Source organism: Mytilus trossulus, chromosome 7, assembly GCF_036588685.1.
Source record: "Mytilus trossulus isolate FHL-02 chromosome 7, PNRI_Mtr1.1.1.hap1, whole genome shotgun sequence".
Lineage (NCBI taxonomy): Eukaryota > Metazoa > Mollusca > Bivalvia > Mytilida > Mytilidae > Mytilus > Mytilus trossulus.
This window is the reverse complement of record NC_086379.1, coordinates 26,394,900-26,421,995: the sequence shown is the minus strand read 5'-3', so window position 1 is coordinate 26,421,995 and position 27,096 is coordinate 26,394,900. Positions and strand designations below refer to the sequence as shown.

General features: G+C 31.2%; 2 protein-coding genes and 1 long non-coding RNA gene across 5 annotated transcripts; 2 read left to right on the top strand and 1 right to left on the bottom strand.

The window, feature by feature from the left end:
* Positions 1-1,066: 1,066 nt before the first annotated feature.
* On the bottom strand, positions 1,067-20,117 carry LOC134724851 (uncharacterized). Its single transcript, XR_010108497.1, has 3 exons — positions 19,952-20,117; positions 8,417-8,537; positions 1,067-1,187 (listed from the first exon to the last, which is right to left on the bottom strand). It is a non-coding gene; the product is annotated as an uncharacterized LOC134724851 (long non-coding RNA).
* LOC134726062 (E3 ubiquitin-protein ligase TRIM45-like) lies at positions 6,253-7,119 on the top strand. Its single transcript, XM_063590457.1, has one exon. It carries the CDS (start codon positions 6,265-6,267, stop codon positions 7,117-7,119), a length of 855 nt encoding a protein of 284 aa, XP_063446527.1. The 5' UTR covers positions 6,253-6,264.
* On the top strand, positions 20,086-27,096 carry LOC134724850 (vesicle-associated membrane protein 7-like). Of its 3 annotated transcripts, none has more exons than XM_063588142.1 (6): positions 20,086-20,189; positions 21,106-21,254; positions 23,272-23,368; positions 24,398-24,499; positions 25,560-25,709; positions 26,593-27,096. In XM_063588142.1, exons 2-6 carry the CDS (start codon positions 21,106-21,108, stop codon positions 26,797-26,799), a joined length of 705 nt encoding a protein of 234 aa, XP_063444212.1. In that variant the 5' UTR covers positions 20,086-20,189; the 3' UTR covers positions 26,800-27,096. The 3 variants fall into 3 exon arrangements, with proteins under 3 accessions (XP_063444212.1, XP_063444214.1, XP_063444213.1); XM_063588144.1 differs by having other exon boundaries at positions 20,133-20,250; XM_063588143.1 differs by lacking the exon at positions 20,086-20,189 and adding an exon at positions 20,197-20,411.

The window sequence follows — 27,096 nt, the reverse complement described above, 5'->3', positions numbered from 1 at the left end:
TATATTTTGTTTCCAGGTCATTATCATACAGCATTTAAGAAAATTCATATCTCAGGGAGTACAGATTGACTTAAAACTTCAAATTTTAAAATCCAACTTAACTTTTAGAAAGGATAAATTAATAAAGATAAGATTAAATGAATTATTGTTATTTGAAGTCTTTCTATAAATGATGCTGTCTGATTCATTTCTTGCAAATATCTTCACCTATTTCTTAAAAGTGTACTTGGAATGCTTTAAATATTTGACAAATTTATGCTATTTCAAAATATGTCTGTCAGATATATATATATAGACAGTCTTCTTTTATCTAAGGCCAGGCCAAATAAATGTGTGTTAATAGATTTTTCTTGTTAAAAAAATAGGGGTAGGCAAGAAAGTAGGATTAGTTTATCAATTATTGCTCCAAATTTAGTTTTGGGCTATTCTAGAAAAAATGTAGGGGTTGGGGGGTTGGAAGGCAGTTTTTGTCAGCACCCGCCACCCATACAATTGTAATTAAGAATTATAGTGCATTATAGTGTGAAAAATTGCTCTGATACCCATCACCCATGTATTATTAATACAATGTGCCTTCCAACCACCCCCCCCCCCCCTACATTTTTTTCTGGAATAGCCCATATCTTATTAAATGGGAAGACCTGCAATTTTTGTCAAAATTCACTCTTAAAAACATCGGGTAGGTTTTTTTAAGCATACAAAATAGAGTAGGCAGGGAAATGTATTTTTAATGTTGGCCTTGTTATCTGATCTTCTCATTACAACTATTACCACAAAACAACCCTCCCTGCATTCTTAATCCATCAACTATTTTTAATCAAAGTATATACTCTGAAGTTACAAAGTCATTGATAAAACCTTAGAGTTTGTAAGTATTTGCTATAAATACTCCTATCATGTGTACTTAATTTTCTTTTTTACGTTCCTACTTAATTAAAAACTTATTTTCATCACTAAAGTATACCTGCTTTATTTTATATTCATAAAATGCATTTTTAATTAAGAAAACATAAAGAATCTTATTAAAATAACTGTTTACTGCTACACTTAATTAATCTTTCCAAACCTAATTATTTCCTGCAAGTAACCATACTGTGTGGTAAGGGAAGCAACTGTTGGATATTTTATTTTACAGAATTATGAAACTTGCTTTTCATATGACTGCTGTCCTGGTACCCTTGTTCTACCTGTATCAATGGACAAAAACAGTTAGATAATTGGTAGAAAAGAAGATGCTTTCAAATTAACTTTAAATCTTTTACAATATAATACCATTTGTCTTTTAGTTTATTCTTGTATATTGAAACATCCATGAGATATTCCATCAGTTTTCGTTTGTAAACTTGTTTTTATCTTTATTTTTTATAATGTCAAATTTACAGTATACTAGTAATATACACATACACATAGTATATATATTTGTTTAGGGGCCAGCTGAAGAACACCTCCAGGTGCGTCAACTTCTCGCTACATTGAAGACCTGTTGGTGACCTTCTGCTGTTGTTTTTTTTATTTAGTCGGGTTGTTGTCTCTTTGACACATTCCCCATTTCCATTCTCAATTTTACATATATAATAGCAATATTATAATATGTTTATCATAAATCTATTGGTAATATCTAATCCATACATCTTTCTAAGGAGGCATATTTTTTTTAGATATAAGAATATAAGATAGAGATTAAACGCTCTGAACACGGTCTGAACACGAGAGAAAGAGAGGAGGAGAGAGAGGCAAAGTGTAAAGTGTGGTTAGTTTTCAATAAAAATTAATCTGGACATTGAATCCTAAATAAGTATAGTAAATCCTGAAGTTTCTTTGTAACAGTAAAAGTTTATACTTAATTAGGTAATTTATCGAAAATATTCTCTGAAAACTGATATTCAATTTAGTTTTTCATAAAAATTTTATCAATTGCATATTTTTATCAATTGCATACAAATATTGCATCTTCTCTTCTACTGATTATCTTGACAGTTGTTTTTCAAAACATATAGTTGTATATATGTATTGTTTTATTAAACAAAAAAAAGTATCTTCTGCATTAATGGTACCAATTTTCTTGCACAAGATGCGCATTTAGACAATACATGTCTCTTCAGTGATACTCGTGGTCAAAATATTTGAAATCCAAAGCTTATATAAAAGATGAAGAGCTATACTTCAAAAGGTACAAAAAGTATAGCCAAATCCATGAAAGGAATCAGAGCTTTGCATGAGGGAGACCTGTTGCTGTTAATTTAAAATAATTTCTAATATTTTGTAACAGCAAATTTCAAAAACACAAAAAAAATCTGTATTTCATGCCAGTTCCCAAGTAAACTTGATTGGTCTTTTCTATCTTTTATAAAATGACATTATTTGAAAATTTGGTAACTACTGTGGCCTTAATTCCTCTTGGCCATAAAAAATCTTCATCAATATCAGTTGTAGTTATATATTCTATTACAGGCGCGGATCCAAAGGGGGGCTTATATTCTTCTTAGTATCTCTTGAAGATAAGAATATATAGCATCAGCGGATCAAACTATATTTAAACTAGAGGCTCTAAAGAGCCTGTGTCGCTCACCTTGGTCTATGTGAATATTAAACAAAGGAAACTGATGGATTTATGACAAAATTGTGTTTTGGTGATGGGGATGTGTTTGTAGATCTTACTTTTTTAAACATTCTTGCTGCTTAAAATTTTCTCTATCTTTAATGAACTTGGCCCAATAAACTTCAGTGGAAATGTAAGTGAAAATTTAAAAATTTTACAAAAATTGTTAAAAATTGACTAAAAAGGGCTAATAACTCCTTAGGGGGTCAATTGACCATTTTGGTGATGTTGACTTATTTGTAGATCTTACTTTGTTGAACATTTTTGCTGTTTACAGTTTATCTCTATCTATAATAATATTCAAGATAATAACCCAAAACAGCAAAATTTCCTTAAAATTATCAATTCAAGGGCAGTAACCTAGCAACAGATTATCAGATTCATCTGAAAATTTCAGGGCTGATAAATCTTGACCTGATATACCAGATGCTCCGCAGGGCGCAGCTTTATACAACCGCAGAGGTTGAACCCTGAACAGTTGGGGCAAGTATGGACACAACATTCAAGCTGAACCCAGCTCTAAATTTGGATTGTGATTAAATAGTTGACACAGCATAGGTTTCTGACACAGAATGAATGTGTGCTCATGAACTGAAATTTTTTTTTCTCTTTGAGCAATTCACTATGCTGTTGAATATAAATCCTCTAAAAAAAACGTTTGAAGAAATTTTCTTTTTATTTATGAAATCTGAAATGAGAAAAATTGAAAGCCATCCCCCACACCCAATTTTTTTTCACATCCCCCTTTCCCTTATTCCAAAACTGATCTCAATTCAAATTTCTAATGGAGTTTGCAACAATAACTACTCATTTAAATACATCATAAAATATTAAGATGTAAAAAAGTGCTTGTTATCACTGAATGGTAAAGATTGTTTTAATTTATCAGTTAATTTATCAGTTGGTAGTAAAAAGTTAATATACATTGTATATTGTATGTTACAAAGATTTAAGTTGATTCTGGACAAAGAAAGATAACTCCAATTAAAAAAAATTCTTGCTATTCTGTGCAATTAGATAGTTTTTGCTTACTATTCTGGACAAAGAAAGATAACTCTAATTTTAAAAAAAAATTCTATTTCACAATATTGTGCAATTAGTATTTCTTGCTATTGCGCAATACTGTGCAATTGAAGATTTCCTGCTGTTGCCCAATACTGTGCAATGGAAATTTCTTGCTATTGCACAATACTGTTCAATTGGAGATTTCTTGCTATTGCTGAATACTGTGCAATTGAAAATTTCTTGCTATTGCACAATACTTAATATAATAATTTTGGATCCTGATTTGGACCAACTTGAAAACTGGGCCAATAATCAAAAATCTAAGTACATGTTCAGATTCAGCATACCAAAGAACCCCAAGAATTCAATCAAACTTAATTTAATTTTGGACTCATGGGACTTTAATGTAGACCAATTTGAAAACAGACCAAAAATTAAGAATCTACATACTCATTTAGATTTGGCATATCAAAGAACCCCATTTCTTGAATTTTTGATGCAATCAAACAAAGTTTGATTTTGGACCCTGATTTGGACCAACTTGAAAACTGGGCCATTAATCAAAAATCTAAGTACATCTTTAGATTCAGCATATCAAAGAACCCCAAGGATTCAATTTTTGTCAAAATCAAACTAAGTTTAATTTTGGACCCTTTGGACCTTAATGTAGACCAATTTGAAAACGGGAACAAAAGTTAAGAATCTACATACACAGTTAGATTCGGCATATCAAAGAACCCCAATTATTCAATTTTTGATGAAATCAAACAAAATTTAATTTTAGACCCTTTGGGCCCCTTATTCCTTAACTGTTGGGACCAAAACTCCCAAAATCAATACCAACCTTCCCTTTATGGTCATAAACCTTGTGTTTAAATTTCATAGATTTCTATTCTTATACTAAAGTTATGGTGCAAAAACCAAGAAAATTGCTTTTTTGGACCCCTTTTTGGCCCCTAATTCCTAAACTGTTGGAACCAAAACAGTTTTGGTTCCAACAGTTTAGGAATTAGGGGCCAAAAAAACTCCCAAAATCAATCCCAACCTTTCTTTTGTGGTCATAAACCTTGTGTCAAAATTTCATAGATTTCTATTTACATTTACTAAAGTTACTGTGCGAAAAACAAGAAAATGCTTATTTGGGCCCTTTTTGACCCCTTATTCCTAAAATGTTGGGATCAAAACTCCCATAATCAATCCCAACCTTCCTTTCGTGGTCATGAACCTTGTGTAAAAATTTCATGGATTTCTATTCACTTTTACTTAAGTTGTGGGAAAACTAAATGTATTCGGACGACGACGACGACACTGACCACGCAGACGTCGACGCCAACGTGATAGCAATATAAATTTCAAATTTTGCGGTCGTATAACAATTTAACCCTCTGTCAGATTTGCTCTAAGTGCTTTGGTTTTTGAGTTATAAGCCAAAAACTGCATTTTACCCCTATGTTCTATTTTTAGCCGTGGTGGCCATCTTGGTTGGTATGCCGGGTCACTGGACACAATTTATAAACTATATACCCCAATGATGATTGTGGCTAAGTTTGGTTAAATTTGGCCCAGTAGTTTCAGAGGAGAAGATTTTTCTAAAAGATTACTAAGATTAACAAAAAATGGTTAAAAATTGACTGTAAAGGGCAATTACTCCTAAAGGGGTCAACTGACCATTTCGGTCATGTTGATTCATTTGTAAATCTTACTTTGCTGAACATTATTGCTGTTTACAGTTTATCTCTATCTATAATAGTATTCAAGATAATAACCAAAAACAGCAAAATTTCCTTAAAATTACCAATTCAGGGGCAGCAACCCAACAACGGGTTGTCCGATTCATCTGAAAATTTCAGGGCTGATAGATCTTGACCTGATAAAAAATTTCACCCCCGTGTCGAATTTGCTCTAAATGCTTTGGTTTTAGAGTTATAAGCCAAAAACTGCATTTTACCCCTATGTTCTATTTTTAGCAGTGGTGGCCATCTTGGTTGGTATGCCGGGTCACTGGACACAATTTTTAAACTAGATACCCCAATGATGATTGTGGCTTAGTTTGGTTAAATTTGGCCCAGTAGTTTCAGAGGAGAAAATTTTTCTAAAAGTTTACAGAGGACGGACGCCAAGTGGTGAGAAAAGCTCACTTGGCGGGCCAGGTGAGCTAAAAAGGGGGGTTCCTTACCCAGAACCAAAAAAGGGGGGGGGGGGGGGTGTTCCAATTACATGTCCCTATTCAAATGCATTGATCGTCCCCAAAAAAGGGGGGGGTTCTAACTCCTGGAAGTATCAATCCTTTAAGTATGCTCATTTGATGTTCCATTTTATTTTGAAACACATTGATGATCATAATTTTTTATTTATTCATTTTTTAAATCAATTCTACATGCAAGGAAAATAATCAAGACTATCCCATAAACTGGACAGAATTATATTCAAGTAGATATATACAAGAAACTAACAGAAAAAGAATTGATATTGATTTTACGATATTTGAGATACATGCACAGATAATTTAAAATAAAGCTTACAGATAATATTTCACCATAAACAAATGCATGGGAAACACACTATGAAGAGTATAAACTTATTTTGAAATAATTCATACATTATATATTGAAAAAATAGTGTGATATTTATATAAAGTAGGGATTTATTGATATGTGAACATGGCCTTTCTCAAGTCAATTGAAAAAGCCCAAAATCAAGCATTGTGTCAATTCTGTGAAGAAAAAGAATCAAAGATAAAGTGGAAATGTATAAACTGTGATTTGCTTTTATGTCAACTTTGTACCACAAGAATTCATAGTAAAATTAAAGCCTCAAAGGGACACAAAATAATAAACTTAAAAGACTGTGGAACTGAGGATGCTACTAACAAAACGCCCAAGGTGGATCTCAAAAATATGCAATGTGAAACCCACAGTGAACAAAAATACTGGATGTACTGCACTGAATGCAGGATTCCTATTTGTACAGATTGTTCAACTGAGACCCATCAAAAACATGAATTGAGAAATTTTAATGAAGTTTTTGATACAATTGTTTCTGAGATCAAGGAGTTGAAGGGCAGAATTGAAATGGAGATGCAATGGTATGAAAACGAAGGAGCTAAATTCAAACAGCTCCTTTCAGATGGAAAACAAAATTTCCAAGAGACAAAAGACAAAATACTTAAAACAGAAAAGGAAATGAAGGAAACAATATCCAGATATGCTAGTGATTTGTTACAAGACCTTGAAACAAAATGGAGGCTACTAGAGAAAAAATTTAAAGTTGAACTTTCTTCTTTAGCAAAGAATCAGACAGATTTAGAATCACAGAAAGACATTCTAAATGAAACACTTCAATCAAAGCAATCTTTGGATATTTTTACTGCAAGAAAAGGACTAAATAAGGAACTGGCAAAGAAGCCTCTTAGTACCATTCAATTGAAGAAGACACAATTTATCCCTGGAATCAGGTTCAAGAAATTTAAAAGTGAAATAAATTACCAGCTGTTTGGATATGTCACAGACATATAAAACAATATTGTATAATATCTCTGGTTATGTCAACAAAATTCCAGATTGACAATAAGTAAAAACTTTCATAATGTCATAAAAAATGTTACAAAGAATTACTTTTATTTAATTGTAATAAATGAAGTATTTTCAAATATAGTGGAAACTTTGACCTAACTTGTTGTTTAGAGATACAATTGCATTTAACTAAAGTATCTGCAGCCCTTGCTGATAAGCTAAGTTGCTACATTTATTAAGGTTACTTAGACATTAGAAAATCAGGCCCCAGTATCTATTTGGCACTCATACCCGTAGCCAGGTGGGTTCGGAGGTTTCGGATGAACCCCCCCTTGAAAACAAATAAGCACTGTTAGAGTCAACGTTCTGTTCAAATTGTGACTGTTAAATTCAGGTTTGTGAGTCCAAATAACCCATTTGAATTACTATTTAGTGGCTCTTGTTTTATCAAGAGCGTAATTATTCACTTTCAAATTAACCAGCGGCATATGCAGACATTTTATTTTTTTGCAGAAATAATTTCTAGTTTTATACACATCATTTCTGTGTGAATAATGGATATAGACAATAACTGTTTAGTGTCTTTAAATATCAGCTGTGTTTGTACGAGGCTAGGAAACAAGGTGTATGCAAGCTTTTAGCGGGTGCCGTATACAGTTAGCTTAGCCTACCAGAGCACCTGATTTCACTCCAAGTTTTCAGTGGAGTGTGTGTTGGTTCTTAATTATTATTTATAACTGTTGATGTAAATGTCCTTTGGTTTTGTGAGTCTTTTGTTTACTTATTTGTTTTGATAGTTATTGTCTTTCAAAGTTGAAGACTCGACAAAAATTGTGCAGACTTACTTAACATATTGACTCAGATTGAGGGTTGGAAATGTCTGATTTCATTCTTATTTCAGAAATGAAATGACTGAACTAAAGCAGACATATGTGACAGAGTTGTCAAGTCACAACTGTAAATTTGAATATTTTCAGCTGCCAGGAGTTTGGGAATCATAACTAAAGATTTTTTAGTGTTTATTTTAATTATAATCTACATGTTTTCCATTTTTTACAGATAATATTATTCCTTTCAGTATTATCTTAACACGGCTGAATGGTAAAGACAAACTTACCCTATAACAGATAACAATGACTTTATACAAAGTTGGTTTATCAATAATGTCTATGTCTTTGTTCAAATTTCACACAGAAATAACTTTTTATAAAAGTTCAAATATCATATTTCATTCTTTTAATAAGCTTTTAATATATAATAACATAATAAGCTAAATATGAATCACTGTACTACTACTTACCAATTATTGGACTCATTTCTTTCCAGTGTATTATTTCTATATAAGACTGTCTTTATAATAAATGGCGTTTTTGAAATCAAATGAGAAAAAACAGCAACCAGCTCTGTGCGAGTACTGTGATCTGAAAAAAAAAGAATGGAAGTGTATTAACTGTGATTTGTTTTTGTGTGAGTCTTGTAGTTCAAAGATTCATAGCAAATGTAAAGCCTTTCAGGGACACAAAATAATTAACATAAAAGACTGTGGAACTGAGAATGAAACTGCCATAATCCGTAGGGTGGATCTGCAAAATATTTTATGCACAATCCACAGTGAACATAAAGTCCAGGTCTACTGCAATGACTGCTGTTATCCCATTTGTTCTGAATGTGTAATAGAGTCTCACCAAAAGCATGAACGTAAAAAGCTACATGATGCTTTTGATACCATTCTTGTAGCAATTAATGCAACAAACGGAAGATTAGTAAAAGATATTCAATGGTATGAAAATGAAACATCCGAATTCGAACACCTCCTTTCACAGGGAAACGAAAACTTTTTGGAGACAAAGGACACAATTATTCAAGCAGAAAAGGAATTGAAGGAAAGAGTATCAAGATATACTAGTGATCTTTTAAAAGATCTTGAAACAAACTGGAGGCCAATAGAAAATAACATTAAAGCAAATCTTTCTACTCTTTCAGGAAATAAAGATGGCTTAGTTTCAAGGAAAGTTATTCTGGATAAAAAACTACTATCTCATCAATGCACAGATATTTTTTCTGCAGGTAAAACACTGAATGACACACTGCCAAATATATCACATACAAAAATTCAACTCAGGAAGACAAAATTTATTCAGGGGAACATTTCTAGGAAGGTTAATAACCAATTAACTGCAGAACTTGGCAGTCTTCTGACTATTCCCGATTTTGAATTAATGAACACTTACCAAACAGAGTTGTGTAATGTAGAGAATATATTGCACAATGCTAACAAAGCTTATATTTCATGCTGGCAAGATGAAGAACTTCAGGAAGTACGTTTTCAAGATGGCAATGTTCAAAAAGAAAAAAGCACTAAAATTAAAGTTTATAATATAGCAAAACAACAAAATGGAGACCTCATTATTTCATCAAATGAAAGTAATCTAAAACTGTTTTCAAATGATGGACAATCAAAAACTTTGAAATGTTTTTCTCCGTTAAAGACATTAGGCATTCATGTAAACAAAAGTAATCAGATATTAGTAGGACTGAGTGAATCAGGCTATTTTACCAATCCTACAAAAGAAAGTGTACGACAAATTGTGATCATCAACCAGCAAGGAAATGCAATTCGCATCTATGAGCATGACAAGGACAATCAGAGACTGTTCTCATGGCCACGTAGAATAGCAACTGTTAAAAACAACATAATTGTTGTTGATCTTATAAACAATCAATTTGAGGGATTTGTTGTACTTCTGAATTATAAGGGTGATGTCTTATGGAAATACAATGGTAGTGATAGTGTCAATTCTGATAAGGCTAAATTTACTCCAAGAGATATAGCAGTATCCTCTAATGACATGATTGTGGTGTCCGACAACTCAAACCCATCAATACATATATTAAGTCATACTGGAGAAATTATTTTATGCAAGGAGGTAAAACCCCTAGGAATTCAGTTACCTTACAGTCTTCATTTTGATCAAAATATGGTTTTGTGGATTGGGTGTGATGCATTTAAAGAAGATGAAAACAAGGCAAAAGTACATGCTCTGAAATTGCTCTAAGGCTTCTAATCGTTTATATATGATATGGTTCAAGATCATACAAAGTTTTTTTTCCAGTAATTATGATTCTTTTTAAGTTTCATTGATAAGATATGAAACAGCTACAAATGGAAAGCAATTCAATAAAGAAACAATATTTATGAAAGGGGTTTTACAGGGGGTTCCTGATTCCCCCTTCCCTACCCTTAACTCCTGATCCCCTCCTCATTACTACACATTAAAATCGTTAAAAAAATATTTCAATATCCCTTAAAAAGTTTTTTACCCCACAATTTCCCTCAGTTCTGCCTTCCAAAAGAAACCCACTTCCTGTCTCTCATTCCCATGTCCGCTAACCCCTGTTTAGCATCATATAATTGTATTCAGGGACTTCTTATCTGGGGAATTAGTGACATGTTCCTGATTCATATATATCGGTTTTTGACATAAGATTAAATAGAATTCTTCCTTTTTCATGTAACACTGAAATAATGTGAAGTGCATATTTTCGTAACTTTTTAATGATTTGTTTTAAAGTGACGGTTTATAATTTGCAATGAATGACACAAAACTACATCCTTGATAGAGGTATGGCTAGACATTTTTAAGTTCAGGATTCCAAAACATGTTATATTATCATTGTGACTTTCTTATTTAGTTTGTAGACACTGGATTTATATGTAGTGGCCTTTAGAATATGGGACATTATCTTTCGGACCTCTTGTTTGAAGACAAAAAAAATATAAGACAGTTTTTGTAGGAGTATTGTTCATGTTTTTTAGTGATCATGATCAGTGTTCTGAACTTTGATTGAGACTGGTTTTTAGTACATGCTTTAGTTTTGGTCATCTTGTTTAAATTTCATCAGATGAAATCTTGTATATATTTGATTTTAATATGACGTACTTAACACTTTGTACACAAAGCTGTGTTCTAATATAAATCACATGTGCACAAACTTTGTGTTTACATTCTCGTTATTTTTCTTTCTCTAGTAAATTGTATATATTTTAACTGCTTACATGTACATAAAAGTTAATTAAATAATGTTGTTAAAACATCATATATTTTCCCTGCTATTAGTTTTTAAACTTATTGAATATGAAAGTAAAATGAGGAGGGAACAGGAACTGCCAAAGTGCCTTCAGTATTTTTGTATGCGTCGCCTGATAAAAATACAGTTTTTTCCCTCTTTGAATCGTAATAATTCCATCATGTCATGTTCTATGATTATTTCATTTCATTTAAGCCATTGGTCCATATGGGCGTAAAGTGCTTTTCAATAAAGAAAAAAATTAACATTGGTAGGCATTAAATTTGACCATAGGCAATACATGTGTACTGACATAAAGGTCTCTAAACATATACATGTAGCTTCAAATGGAGCTTTTGTTAGTAGAAGCCATATTAATTATGTGTATCAGTGCAGGAAAATGTGAAAGCTTACGCTCAGTGTGATCTGTCAACAAATCTAGTGCCTTCCCATGTTAAAATTAGCATATAGAGCATGACATGAAGGAATTGTTTCTTAAATTAAATTAACAATGTCCTGAATATTGTTTTTAATTTCATTGCACACATCGATATATTTCACAATGCTTCTTGAATTTATGACAACGGTCTTAATGTGTTCTTTTGTAATAGAGCAAATGATTAATCAAAATAAATGTCAAAGGTATTTTCTATATTTATTTCAGGACAAAATGATATGATAAGTTAATAAAATCAATCTTAATTAAAAACTAGCAAACAAAAAAGACAAAAAGAATAAATTACATATAATCATGTGCTATTACTTAGTTAGTTAAGAAGCATTCATGCCATTTCCTTTAGATAATTCTTTAGCATTATTAAAGTTCCATATTTACTCATAGCTGGACTACAGCAACATCATTAAATTGTCCTATTTCTAACTTTGTAAAAGCATTTTTTGAAGAAAATGGCAAAATAAACCTGCTTTATAGCAAACTAAACTTTCCATTTGTGTGTAACTTGTAAACATTCATACCCGTAGCCAGGGGGGGTTCGTCCGAACCCCCCCTTGAAAACTAAGAAGCACTGTTAAAGTCGATGTTCTGTTCGAATTGTGACTGTTAAAGTCGAGTTTGTGAATCAAACGAACCCCCCTTTGGAAATTCCTGGCTACGGGCCTGACATTTATGTTTCATTGACACAATTGTATGATCAACGCAAAAAGAGCATATAGAGCATAAAATTGCTTGATGTGACAATAATTGTGATCCAGATTGCATATAATTGTGTAAAACATACATTACAGTTATATAACAAAACTTTATAAAATGAGCTCAACAAAAATCCATGCATGATCTAGTACAGATATATACAAAAATAAGAAGGTATAATTATCAATGAGACAACTATTCTACAAATTTCAAATGAAGTGGATGTAAGCAATTATAGGCAACATATTATGGCCTTTAAGGTAGTTCAGGGGTATAGAAAAAAATCGACAGAATTTTCTTATACTTTGTGAAATTTAACTTTGAAGTATTATAAATGAAAAAATGCAAAAAAAATTGGGGGTCACCGGCCATCTTAGAGATATTTTGACCTCTGAAAATGAGTGCAAATAGGTTATAGGAAATTATAGGGAAAATGGACACAAATACACTTTGATTGAAATTTCAGAGCAAAATAAATGACAGAAGTGGCTAATTTTTTTATACTGTATAGCTTGATGTCTCTATTTTATAAAATTGAAATAAAATTTGGGGGTCACCGGCCATCCAAGAGATTTTTTGACCTCTGAAAATGAGTGCAAATAGGCTAAATATAGGAAAAACAGACATAAAATCTCATTGATTGAATTTTCAGAGCAAAATAAACGACAGAAGTGGCTCATTTTTTCATACTGTATAGCTTGATGTCTCTATTTTATAAAACTGAAATAAAATTTGGGGGTCACCGGCCACCCAAGAAATTTTTTGACCTCTGAAAATGAGTGCAAATAGGCTAAATATAGGAAAAACAGACATAAAATCTCTTTGATTGAATTTTCAGAGCAAAATAAACGACAGAAGTGGCTCATTTTTTCATACTGTATAGCTTGATATCTCTACTTTATAAAATTGAAATAAAATTTTGGGGTCACCGGCCATCCAAGAGATTTTTTTACCTCTGAAAATGAGTGCAAATAGGCTAAATATGGGAAAAACAGACATAAAATCTCTTTGGTTGAATTTACAGAGCAAAATAAAGGACAGAAGTGGCTCATTTTTTCATACTGTCATGACTGTATAGCTTGATGTCTCTATTTTATAAAATTGAAATAAAATTTGCGGGTCATCTGCCATCCGAGATTTTTTTTAGCAAAATAAATGACAGAAGTTGTTCATTGTTCAAAGAGGAGTTGACCTTGGCGGTTGTATAAAGCTGTGTCCTGCGGAGCATCTGGTAATTATTGTGCTTAAACCATATTTGTGACAACATATGTAAACTGTGAGCTGACAGTTTGCTTAGTTTTTATCCATAAGTCTCAATCTGACTTTCTATCTAAAAGGTTTTTATGTGTCAATATTTGTGTTTCAATACAAAAGGAAGATATGGTATGATAATTGATTATTTATGAGGCAACTCTCCGCAATAGACAAAATGACACAGAAGTTAACAGCTACAGGTCAAAAGCCGTTATCGCATAGTGAGATGTAAGAGGCCCTTCAATGACTAATGAAAAACAATTCAAATGAGAAAACTGAAGGCATATAAATGTACAAAATGATGAACTAAAGAAAATATGTGACACAACAAAAGACAACCACTGTCTGAAATACAGGTTCATGACTTGGGACAGGCACATACATAATGAGCCACTTCTGTCACATACATAATGTTTGAAGGTGACAACCCTTCCCCTTAACCTGGCCATGGGACAGTGGTATAATTTGGTATAACATAGGCATGATAGGGGTTTTATCAATTTGTATTATTCATTTTTGAACTCTAAATCTAGCGAAAAGTAGATTATCACAGATAAATTTGCAGAATGAGTTGTATGAATAGTCAGGACCCTTGTTTTACAAACTTTATGGAGCAAAAAAAATGTGATGAGGTTTGTATGTACATAAAGTCCGTCATAAAATTAAAGGTTTCAGTATATTCACATTTAACAATATTTTTTGTAACTGCTGTATTTCACATGTTATTTTTCTTTTCTACTGTAGGACAGTAAGTGGTTCAAATATACATGTATGCCTCTTGAGACTTAAATTACATGCAATAGAAATCAGCCTCCCCCCCAAAAAAAAGCAAATTTTAATAACTTCAGCTGTAATATGCATTTTTGAATGTAATGTATGTGCTAGGGGCCTAAATTGACCCTGAATTATTTCAAGTGTTTTGGCCTAAGGATTTTTAATACTTAAAGTACTATTAAATTATTACATGTATATTGTAATATACTATGCAATTGGTAATTTCCTTTTTATTTAAAGTACATTTTAAACATATGGGAGGATTCAGAGGCAGCCCTAGGAAAAATTTGGTTAATTATATTGGGAATCACTGGAGCATGACCTGAGTGGGTCCCCTTTAGGGCAGTCAGTGAGCCCCCTCTTTTGAAAAATTCTGGATCCGCCACTGGGATTTTTTATACAACAAAAACATTCATGAGGTTTTAAATTGCAGGAAAATATCACCTCTTCATACAAGCCCCCCCTTTTTTTCATTCAAAAAAACCTACTTAACATGCTAAAAGTCACATACATTTGTACTTATACATTTGTATAATTTTGACTTTTGAATAATTATTAAACATTCTACATATATCAGATACATATACATCAATTTAGTCTGTAAAAACATTTTGTCTATTATATATATCTTATAATTGCCATGAAACTTGGTCCGTAGACTTTTAATTTAGTAATCTCTGGTCATACAAAGTTGGTTAAGATCAGTTAGTTCCTACTTTCCTATTACACTGAAGAAACATCCTTTGATTTTATCTTTATTTACAAAATAAAGACTCTTGTGTGGACATTACCATGCGTTCCACATGAAAATCAATTATATAATCATTTTTGAAAATTTGATTACATATCTTGAAATATTTTTTTTTAAAGTTTGCATTTAATGTCTTTAACAAATTAAAGAAATGCTCTTCGAAATAACTGTGTAGACCCCTAACAAGCTTTTAAATTTAGAAAAAATTCACTTAATGACAAGACCACTTTTCCTGTTTAGGTAGTAAAAGTTTTGTTTTTCTCTCATGAAGATTCTGTGGGATCAAATATATTATAGGGGGTAAGGAAAAGGTTTAAAGAATAGAGAATAATGCATGTAATGTTCACAATCAGGGTTTCCCCTGGGTCAATTATTTTTTTCGCCACCTCTTTCGCCAAAACAATATACTTTTCGCCACTTTATGAGTCACAATACATTTGTGAATAAAAGAAAATAGACATACATGTTACAATGAAGAAAAACTGGGTTGTTAAATTATAAGAAGTACAGAAAAATGGGAAAAAATAAATAGAGATAAATCGTATAAAGAATTAGTTAGGAATGAAATGAAGGACCCTCAATCCAGACCATTGGTAAGAAAGGTAGTTTTGTGAAATGATTCATTTTAAAAAATTATTTATACGGTCTAGATCCTGCTAACTTGTTTAAACTCTCCACATTATTCATGTATGTGTCTGTCCCAAGTCAGGAGCCTGTAATTCAGTGGTTGTCATTTGTTTATGTGTTACATATTTGTTTTTCATTCATTTTTTTATATACAAATAAGGCCGTAGTTTTCTTGTTTGAATTGTTGTACATGTACATCATATACAATTTACATTGTCAAATCTGGGCCTTTCATTGCTGACTAGTATATATATATACATGTATGTGGTATGGGCTTTGCTTATTGTTGAAGGCCGTACGGTGACCTATAGCTGTTTATGTAGGTGCCATTTTGGTCTCTTTTTGGATATATTGAAGTTGTCTCATCCAAGCAATCATACCACATCTTTTTTATATAGATGGGTTTTGTTCTAACATGTCTAAATTTTAAGTGTGCATTCTTAACGAAAAATGTTATAACTGGAATCCCGGCAAAATCAACTCCATTCACATTTGAATACTCCAGGTTTACAACAAGAAAATTCTTTTTGCATTTGCATGTAATACACCTCATCGCTATTAGCCTACTTGGCCGGCCGACCTGGTCGCTTGACCTTTTGACGCATTCAACAATCACTTTTCCATTGTGACATTAGATATTTTGTTTTATGATGTCAAAATGTATGGGAACCTGTGTGATATCCAGTAATGGTGGACAAATAGCAATAAGGTGTATTACATGTCTTACATGTATACAGAGACATAATCATGACCTTTACTCCCAGAAACCTATTTGGTCTGAACCCTATGCAGATGACATATTTCTCAGGTTCACAAATTTCAAATCTATTACATGATAAAAGTACCATGAGCTATGCTTTTGGTTGCATTAATAATTCATTTTCAGCCTGAAAAGGGGGAGGGTCATTTTTTTGTTGTTCGACACGGATATTGTTCTGAAATTATTTACGCTTGCATGTTATTTTTCAGTGGTCGTGAATCGCTCTTGAACATTTATATTCAATTCAACTACTTGTCAGTTTAAATTTCCCCTTTTTCATGATTTGTTTACATCATCTTTCGCATGTTTGTCGGACCTTTTCTAATGTAAGACAAGAGTGAAACTGCTTCATAAGCTACCAAAATGAATATCGTTATCTATAATTTCGATCTGCATTACAGTATTCATGAAAAGCAGTTCACGTGTTCGATAAATGTAAGTTATTCTCTTTTCATTCTTCTCCTTCGTCAAAAACATGGCATTTATTTTTAGAACGGAAGTCCTATTTCAACAATGACAATTGTAACAATAAATTTTATTAAGTTTTAAAATTGCATTTAAAAGTTATTCAACTCTTTCTCAATGCATTTGAATAAAAAAGATTATTTAAATGATCATATTTTACTGTTACGGAAAATTACGACTCTGTACATCACTTACGATATCAATGCGCAACTTTATGCGCAGACGGCGCGAAAATTTAAACCCCCGAACTACCTTAACAATGAGAAAAAGAATTTTACATATATTAAAACAAATTGCAAACACTTTTTATGATAAAGTAAATTGTTAAATATACAAGGAGGGTGTACAAAATGAAAATGATATTTTAAAAATTGCATGCATCCAAAACACCTTTTCTGAACTCACCAACATTAGACAAAACCTGAAAATTATCCCGAGGTTTTAGTTAATGTAACTAATGCAACTGGGTGAGAATTCAAACTCTAATCCTGATATCTTATACATATATATCTGTAGCCAGATACACATGAAATTACAATAATAAAACTTGCATTTTTGTACTTTCTTAAATTCACAATATAATTAGTGCATGCAAAAATTGCTGAATTTAAAGTAGTACAAAGGCAAAAAAAGAAAAAACTGCAAAAGTAAAAAAATGATTCCAAAATTCAGCCCTATGAATCCACAACTCAAAACCATCGTGGGGCCTCTACAGCTGAGTGGACTCGGAAGTCAAACTTTTGGATCACTAGCCTAACAACACTAAAGTTGTCAGTTTGAAATCCCGCATGTGATTATCTCACTGATAATGATTTTCACTGAAATACATGTAAAAAACTTGTTTTCTCAAATAGAATTATGTGAAAGAACAAGTTTTGAAAATTTGCACTTCATTGCACTCTAATTATATGATTCAAACGGCTTTTACAGTAGTTTATAGTGGTTTCTACAGTATAAAATACCAGGTTTCCACTGGCTTGAATAATTAAGAATTTTGGTGGTTTTTTTATGGGTTTGCTAATTTACGGAAAAAGTAATCTCACTTCGTAACCCGAAAATTGAACCACATATGTGAAAATGTCACAACTTCGAAACAAGCTATCATACATATCCAAGTTTATGATATGCATTAGGCAGCAACCATTTGATTTTCTGGGGGGGGGGGGGGGGGGGCTATGGTTTTTTATTCTGTGCAAACTTTTTTTTTCGCCTTCGCTGAAGAACAACCTATTTTTTTAGCAACAAACCAAAAACATTTTTTTTCTTTCAATTTTAGCATTACATATATTGTCAGCTGAGGTGAAACAAACAATTTTTTTTTCTCAGGGTCCAAAACAAATATTTTTTTCACCAAAACCTGGAAACAAACTTTTTTTTTCAAAAAAAACCATAGCACCCCCCCCCCCCTCCCCCAGAAAATCAAATGGTTGCTGCCTTATGGACTGAGCTACAGGAAAAAGCGTTACCATTACCGCCTATGTAAAAACAATTAAAGATATTGACCTATGTCAAGGATTTCTCACTATACAAATCCTTGCCTATGTGGAAGGTGTGCTCAAAGCATTAAAAATATAATAGATCATAATAGCCTTTAAAGAGTACAAGACGTCATAATGATTTGGTAGTGTTGTTCCGATGATCGAAATAAGTCGGAAATCAGTTGGTTGGGACTGGCGATGTCGATAATTGATTGGGATTTTGTTCAATCGATTGTCGTTAAAGTTTCCGGACTTTGAGCTTGTCCACTTCCGGTCCGTTTGCTGTTTGCATTTCATATGCGCAGTCAAACAATATTAACAAAAAATATCAGTCGATGACAGTAACAATGTCAAACATCCTATAATTAAAGAAATAACTAATTTCCTTCTTTATAAACGTGACAAAAAGCATTTGCAGATTGATGGAATGGTATTTAAGATTAATAACTTTGTATGAAATACTTTCTTACAATACCGGTACTTGTTACTTGAGAGCGTACAAAGAATTCTGATTTTAGACAAAATAATTCCGTTGCTTCATTAAAACATGTTGCAAGTTGCCTTTTATTACATGTAATGTGTTATCCATTTGTAGCATCAAAAACGTCATATTCCTTTCCAGATTGCTTGCCAAACATTGTTTACTTTTGTAAATTTTACGAAATTTGTCTGCCATTTATAAAAATATAAGAATCACGACTCGGATACAGTTCAACTATGTAAAAATTCCGCATTCTTGCAATTATAAGTTCAGACGCACAAGTTCCACAATTGAAAGAAAATAATGATTACAAAAGTAATAAAAGCTTTCTACACGAATTAACAGACATTGGCTTAATACCCATGTTTAGTATGTTTACTGTAAAATGCAAATGCATTGATTTATTTTTTTCTGTTAATTTTAAATTTCTAAAAGTTAAAAAAACTTTATATATCTTTTCCTAATTTGAAGCATTCAAATGTTCATACAGCTATGTTATTGATTTTTTTTTGTGAGTTTCACCATTGAAATTTAGAAATGTTAGGTTGGTAATTAATGTTGCAATTATGAGATAAAATATGTTCAATATGAATGGCTTGATTCTTATTAATTCATTGTTTTAACTGCTAAATAGATAATTATCAAAGGTACCAGAATTATAATTTAGTAGTAAGTACGCCAGAATATGAAATGGAAACAAAAGATCAAATATGAATATATAAACTCTGCAATGATATGGATATACACATTAGACAAGTACAATGAGACTAAATGCATGATTTCCTTTAATAAAAGAGGGCAAGGTGTTATGATCCGATTATAACCGATAGTCAGTTGGTTGCTGTCAACCGATTGTAATAGATAATCGGTTGGTAATTTCAACCGATTATCCAACACTATGATTTGGACTAGAAAACTTAATTTTGAATTTCATACATCTATAAATTCAGATCCTAAAAGCTAAGTTTGGACTTAATTGTCTGTGTCAATACAAAAATATATGTATATGTAGTTAATCTGTTCATACTCATTATTATCAGCATGTCGATATTTTTTCTTCAAACAACCGTGTTCAGCCGAAGAACAACCATCCTCCATCATCAGCATCTACGGAATTCCCGCCATTTGTCATATCGGAACTTCTCTTCATTGTCCATTGATTGTAAAGAAACCAAAAGTGAAACTAGTTCAGAACACCTCGGATTTATCGAGAAGGATGACACCACCCACTTTCACCAATATCTGAAACACAAATTTATTGAAAAGTATGCTAATTTGATTCACAAAAGGATTTAAACATAAACTTTACAATAAGAACAAATACTGGTAAATGGGACATGTGTTAATTTGTCTTGTCGTAATCCGGAAGTGAGATAAAAACCACCTGTAACATATTGCTGATAAGATTTTATATTTATGTTCTCAAATTTAAAACATTTCCTTCAGGGTATTTTTTTACAACACACAGATACAAAACTGGAAATAAGGTTTGTTTGATGATTTAGCATTTGTTTTAAAATGAATTAACTGTTTTAATGGGATGATTTGTCTAATATGGTTAGGAGGTTGTACATTAGAAGGGGAGTGCACGATTAATGCTATTTACTCATGATATTTTACTGCAAATTAAATAAATCAACAACAATATTGAAAGTCAAATTATTGTGTCGTGAAAACAGGGAAATGAGGTCTAGTGGGACCCGGGAAATGACAAAAAATGTGAGAATTGCGTACGTACATAGTGTAAACGGGATACAGGAATCTGACAAAACAGTAATCGGGATCTGGGATCAGAACCCCCCAATGAGACCCTCTGGCAAGGATCCCAGGCTTTTACAAACCAAGATCTTTTCTTTTCACTTATTTCAGTTATCATCTGATCATGGGTGAAATTTCATTTATATTTATAAGAGATGTTGGAGCTTTAAAAAGTAATTTTAATACACAAGTTCAAATATTTGGCATCAATGACATTTTGTATGAAAAGCTTAGTTGACCTGATTTATCTTTTATGAAGATGGCATTGACATTTACCAAATAATACTTTTGGACAAATGTGTAGGAATCATGCTGTTTTATAACGAAATAATACACTTTTCCTATATATAACAAATTGCTAAAAAAAAAAAATTTCATGAATACCAATTTTTTTTTTTTGAGTTGTGTTTTTTTTTATTTCAGATGACAATCTTATATAGTTGTGTTGCACGTGGTACGACCATTCTCTGTAGCCAAGCCAATGCTGGAGGATCATTTGAGAATGAGGTTACATCAATGTTACCCAATATCCCTACAAGGAATGATGGGAAGACAACATACAAATCAAGCAGGTAATTCTTTCTGTATAGAGTTTAACTTATCTCACTGTCTTACCTCAGACAGGTAACATTTAGGACTCACTTACCATTTGTATTATGATAATTTCAGAAAATGGTCTTCACTGTTGGTTATTATTAGAACTTTTACAACCAGTCTTTGATAGAACCATGCAAAATGCCTATAAGTGGGTCCACATGACATGTCAACCAAATGAAATGAAATTTGGCACACATGTTATGATATTAAAGAGAAAAAAAATTATAACTTTAGAATTTGATTTAAGCTATTTTTAGATTTTACATATGAACCATTGCATTAACTTCCAAAATCCAGAAAAAAGATGTATGAATAGGGCAAATAATTCTTGTGAACCACATATTACAATTAAAAACAAGAAATTATTAAAAGCAGGGAAATTGAATTACTCAATTATTACTATGTACCTTAGTTAGAGTTCATGCAGTGTTCAAAAACAATAACCAGTTTTCAATTTCTGCCTTCTATAATTATTATAAATATATACTCTCTAATTTATTATCATCAAGTTATTTTAAAAGTAACAAAGGAATAAATACTTTAAAAAAATCCTCAGGAAGATTTTAATTTTCTTTCCAGTTAAGTTTTAGTTTCTTTAAAAAAATTAAAGGGATAAATTCTACGATGCAAAACCAACATTAATTCGAAGGCAGAAATCTGGATAGGCTGATCTTATAATTACAAGAACATAGAGTAGAACACGATTTTTCATATCCTTGCAAGCTAAGCAACCACATAGATCTGTATGTCAATAAGATTGACTATAACCAACTTTTTATTTCAATCTGTGCATTCTGTACCAATATTAGATATTTTATTATTGTTATGTTTGACAGTGCCTACTTTTAAAGAGATGGATTCAGGATATACTGTGTGGTAATGTTGTTTTATAAAGATGTTGTGATTTTTTTTGGTGTTGTATAACAAAATGCATGTGTGTTTGCTGCACTATTAGATGTGATTTGAGTTTATTTTCCTATCACCTTTACCAGTAATACATTTATACCAGACCATAACAAAATAACATTTCTACAAAAAATAATAATCAGTGTGATCCAAATTACTGATATTTTATTTTAACAAATGCAAACTACTTTGAACTGCAATGGGATTTTAACCATGTTAACCAAATCGCAGAAAAATAAACAAAAATTACAGTCCACAGAGCACAGTGAAGAAAATGCCATGGCTTACAGAAAAAACAAATACAAACAACAGCCTATATAACACTCCACAGAAAACATAATGACACTAAATACTTTTTCAAACATCAGTTTAAAAAACATAACACAAAAAATATCAAAGACAAACAATAGTTTGTTACATTGCAAGAAGGAGAAGAAAAAGGATATTTGCTACTAAAACAATCTGATCACAAACTTTGTCAGACTGATTAAAATCCTATTATTGCTGGCACCTGTAAGTAATAGACACAATGTTCAATTATGTTTATTGAAATTTCTGCATTTAAGGTGGTACCTAACACTACAGGGAGATAACTCTGTAAAATCAGCTCAACGTTTTAATTCATACGTTGTGTTGTTAAGGGAAAACTAAGCTTCTCAATGATCAAATTAGTGTTTGTCAAACTGCTATATAACCTGTGTATTTTTTCTGAAAACAAATGGTTGTTTTAAATTTTTTTAAATTTTTATATTTTTGTCAAAGGGTCAAAGTAAATACTTTTTCAAAATTTTATGAAAATTAACAAGCCAAATAAATTTTAGTGAAGGTGTAGGGTACCACCTTAAATCAAAATAAACAGTTGGATTGACATGTGATAACAGATATCGACAATTAAATGAGCCTTTAGTACACTGATGATGTTTTTTTTTTTTCTAGATATCCAAATTTTTTTAATTTTCTATTTTTTCTACTCATGCATATACTAGATTTGTAATAATAGAAATAGATACTAGATGTAATTTTATGTTGTCATTGCATGGAGATTTTGTTCTGACCATATATCTAACTGTACTAATTATTTTGTAGTTATTTGTATCACTGTGTGGTAGACAATGGTATTATTTATTTATGTGCAGCTAAACCAGAGTTTGGAAAGCAACAATCTTATAATTTCTTAGCTGAGGTATTTTTGTAGTTTTATGTTTCTAAGTTGATATATTTACCATTGCTATGTACTTAATAATATGATGCAAATCTTTTTTTCATTTTATTTAGACCTTTTTATGATAAAATGTCAAACATGCCCAGTACTATTCTGTAAAGAAGTGATACATTGTAATTCTCAAATGAAATGTTGTAAGATTATACAGCTACTTTTGCATAGGTACTATTTCTGTACTAAAAATCTGTAGTACTTGAAATTTACATTTAATATTCAGTATTATTTTGTTATCAAAATTATTGTAATGTTTAGGTACCTGTATTTTACATTACTTAATTTGTACTTGAAATTTAGGTACTACAGTTTTTTGGTTACTATCGTTACATTTTCATCATTTTGAAAGTTTTTCTATTCAAAATCTCTTAAAATTATGATTTTCAAACGTGGAATATTGTATTATTTCTGTACCAAAATATTTAGTACATATCAAGTACTGGAAAATACAAGTACCTAAATATTACAATAATTTTAAGGTAAATAAATAGTACTAAATATTACAAGTAAATTTCCAGTACTGCAGATTTTAAGTACAGAAATAGTACATATGCAAATGTAGCTGTATAGTACTGTAAAAGTGAAGGTACTGATAGATTTTGGGCCTCATAATCATCACACACTGAAAAAGTTGTATTAAACAAATTTATATAATATTTTCTGATAAATGATATCAACCTTTATATAACATAAAGGAAGAGTTTTAACACTGAAGTGTTTTTCACCAATTGATACATGTAATATATACTCATTTCCTGTGATCTTTACTATATTTATTGTGGTTATAAAATGTCTTAAATATAAACTGCCTATTTGTTATAAAGCCCATTGCTGTTTGTTGCACTTAAAATTAACTTTATTACTTGCAGAAATTTAAATCCTATACACAGGAGAAAATTTTAAATAGTTAATTTTCTAAAATTAAAAAATATTCTGAAGTCCTGCTAGTTATTATTAACTAAAATGCAACCAAGAAAATGTCTTTTCTATTAATAGATCAAAAGAAAGTTCCAAGGTGGGACAATTGCTATGAGAGCAGTCAGTGCTGAAAGTCATGAATTAGATAGTGAATTTAGCATGGAATTAGCACAAGAAATGGTAGGTTGATTTCTGGTACAAAAAATATTTATATTGTGTGGTTACTGACATCATTGACAATATACAACTTCTCTTTTGTTGGTATGACTTTTTAAAAGAGTGATTGCATTTAACAAGAATGTGTCCATAGTACACATATGCCCCATCCGCACTATCATTTTCTATGTTCAGTTGACTGTGAAAATGGGATAAAATCTCTAATTTGGCTAAAATTAGAAAGATCATATCATAGGGAACATGTTTAGTTAGTTTCAAGTTGATTGGACTTCAACTTCATCAAAAACTACCTCGACCAAAAACTTTAACCTGAAGCTGGATTTATAGACAGACAAAAGAATGAACGGAACAAACAGACGGACGGACGGACTAATGGATGCATAGATCAGAAAACATAATGCCCATAAACAGGGCAAAAAAAAATCTTTGATAATTAATTTAATTATTCTGTTGCATTGAAAATTATTATAGGCAGACAGAAATTGAAAAGTAGCAAAAATAATCAGCAATACAAGCATAATCATGACCTTAATAGTTTAAAAATTTGAGTTATTGCCTTAACAGAATACAGAACAAATGTCAAGCTGGAGTAACCAATCTATTCAGATATAACAGTCAAAATAATTATTTAATGTAATATAGGAGAAAACCTGTATAATGCCATCAAAAAGAGTTTCTTCTTTTAATGTTTAAAATTAACATATTGATTTTAATGAAACAATTCAAGTAGGAAATTTTCTAATACTTTTTAAAAATGGCATAATAGCAATTGGTCTCATAAGACAGTTTGTAAATTTATTATTATATATAATTTCATCAAACTTGTAACTCAGCAACATATAATTATATACTTTCTTAGCCAGACAACAGAACGGATTCTTGTTCGGAATAACCCATAGTTTTACCATTAAATAATCATTTATTTTTATCCAGAAATTATTTACATAAATATTAAAATGAGATATTTGTCTCCATATGTGATGTTGGTTTCTTGGATCTACTATTTATATTTGTGATTTTTTACTGTTTCAAGTAATTTTTTTTTTTACTGTTATAATTGAAGGAGAGATATTCAAAATCTGACAATGTTGCCAAATTGAGATCCCAGGTTGATGAAGTTAAAGATGTAATGACACAGAATATTGAACGAGTTTTAGATAGAGGAGAAAAGTTGGATGATTTAGTTGATAAAACAGAAGATTTAGAAGCTAGTGTAAGTTTAAAAAGTAAAATCACAAAAATACTGAACTTAGAGGAAAATCAATTTGGAAAGTCCATAATCACATGGCAAAATCAAATAAGAAATTGCATCAAAAATGAATGGACAAGAACTGTCATATTCCTGACTTGGTACAGGCATTTCCAAAGGTAGAAAATGGTGGATTAAACCTGGTTTTATAGCGCTAACCCTCTCACTTTAATGACAATCTCATCAAATTCCTTTATATTTACATTGATGCGTTAAATAAACAGACACAATGAATAAAATAGTCAAAATATGGGTACATCTGTCATCATCGTATAACAATTTTAAAAGTTTAAGTTAGAGTAAATGAAATTGAAAGAAAAGACTTACATTAAATCATTTCTCACTTGGCTTTACCATTTGAAAATGTGTTTCCATTTCAAATTGGAATTAAAATAAGAAATGAAGACAAGTTAAGATAAGATAAGACAGTAGAAATATTTTTTTAAAAGGTAAAAGGTGATAAAATTAAGAATCTAAGGTGTATAAAGTTGATTTAGGGTTTCATATGTTATTCATTATCTTAAACATAAAATATCAAAAAAACTTGGAACAATTTTGTGTGCTTTGTTACTAGAAAGAAAGACGTAAAAAATGATTACCAGGAATAAATGTTAATGTCAGCCATGGGTTTTTTTTCTTTTCTTTGGGGTGGGGGCTGGGAACGGCCTTGTAGTTTCAATATATTTTCTGAAAAAACAAGAACATGAAACTCAGGTATCAAAATATTTAAAAAGTTATTGCAATAAAAAAAGAAATTTTAATAGAGAAATCCAGATTTAATATAAAAAATGTTAAACGAATTCCAAGAATGTAAAAAACTGAGTTGATATTCTTTTCTTTATTTTAGGCTGCCACATTCCAAAAGACTGCCAGAAGAATCAAAAGAAAATATTGGTGGAAGAATACCAAGATGATGTTAATACTGGTCCTCGTAGGCATAGTAGTTGTTATAATCATAGCCGTATTAATAGCCTATGGTGCCGGAGCATTCTCAAACGACGACACACCACCCAAAAACAATGCTGTTACATCCACAACACAAAGTTCTGGATGAAATCTTCCTGTTATTCAATTCTCAAGTGCAATTTTAATTTGTTGATTTGTTATTTCCTGTTATTGAAAAGTTATACCTGTGTATAAGTACATGGTAGTATGAAATTTTAAGATGTTGAAAACTAAGGGTCTTATTATGGGATAGATTAGTGAAGTTACAAATAGTATACTTTCATTGATAGCAAGGATTTGTATTGTTACTATACAAATCCTTGTTGATAGTTAGAGAAATTTTGATGAAAAATCAGAAGATTTGCACAAATCATGAGTTCATTAAAATAATGTTTATACTGACGAC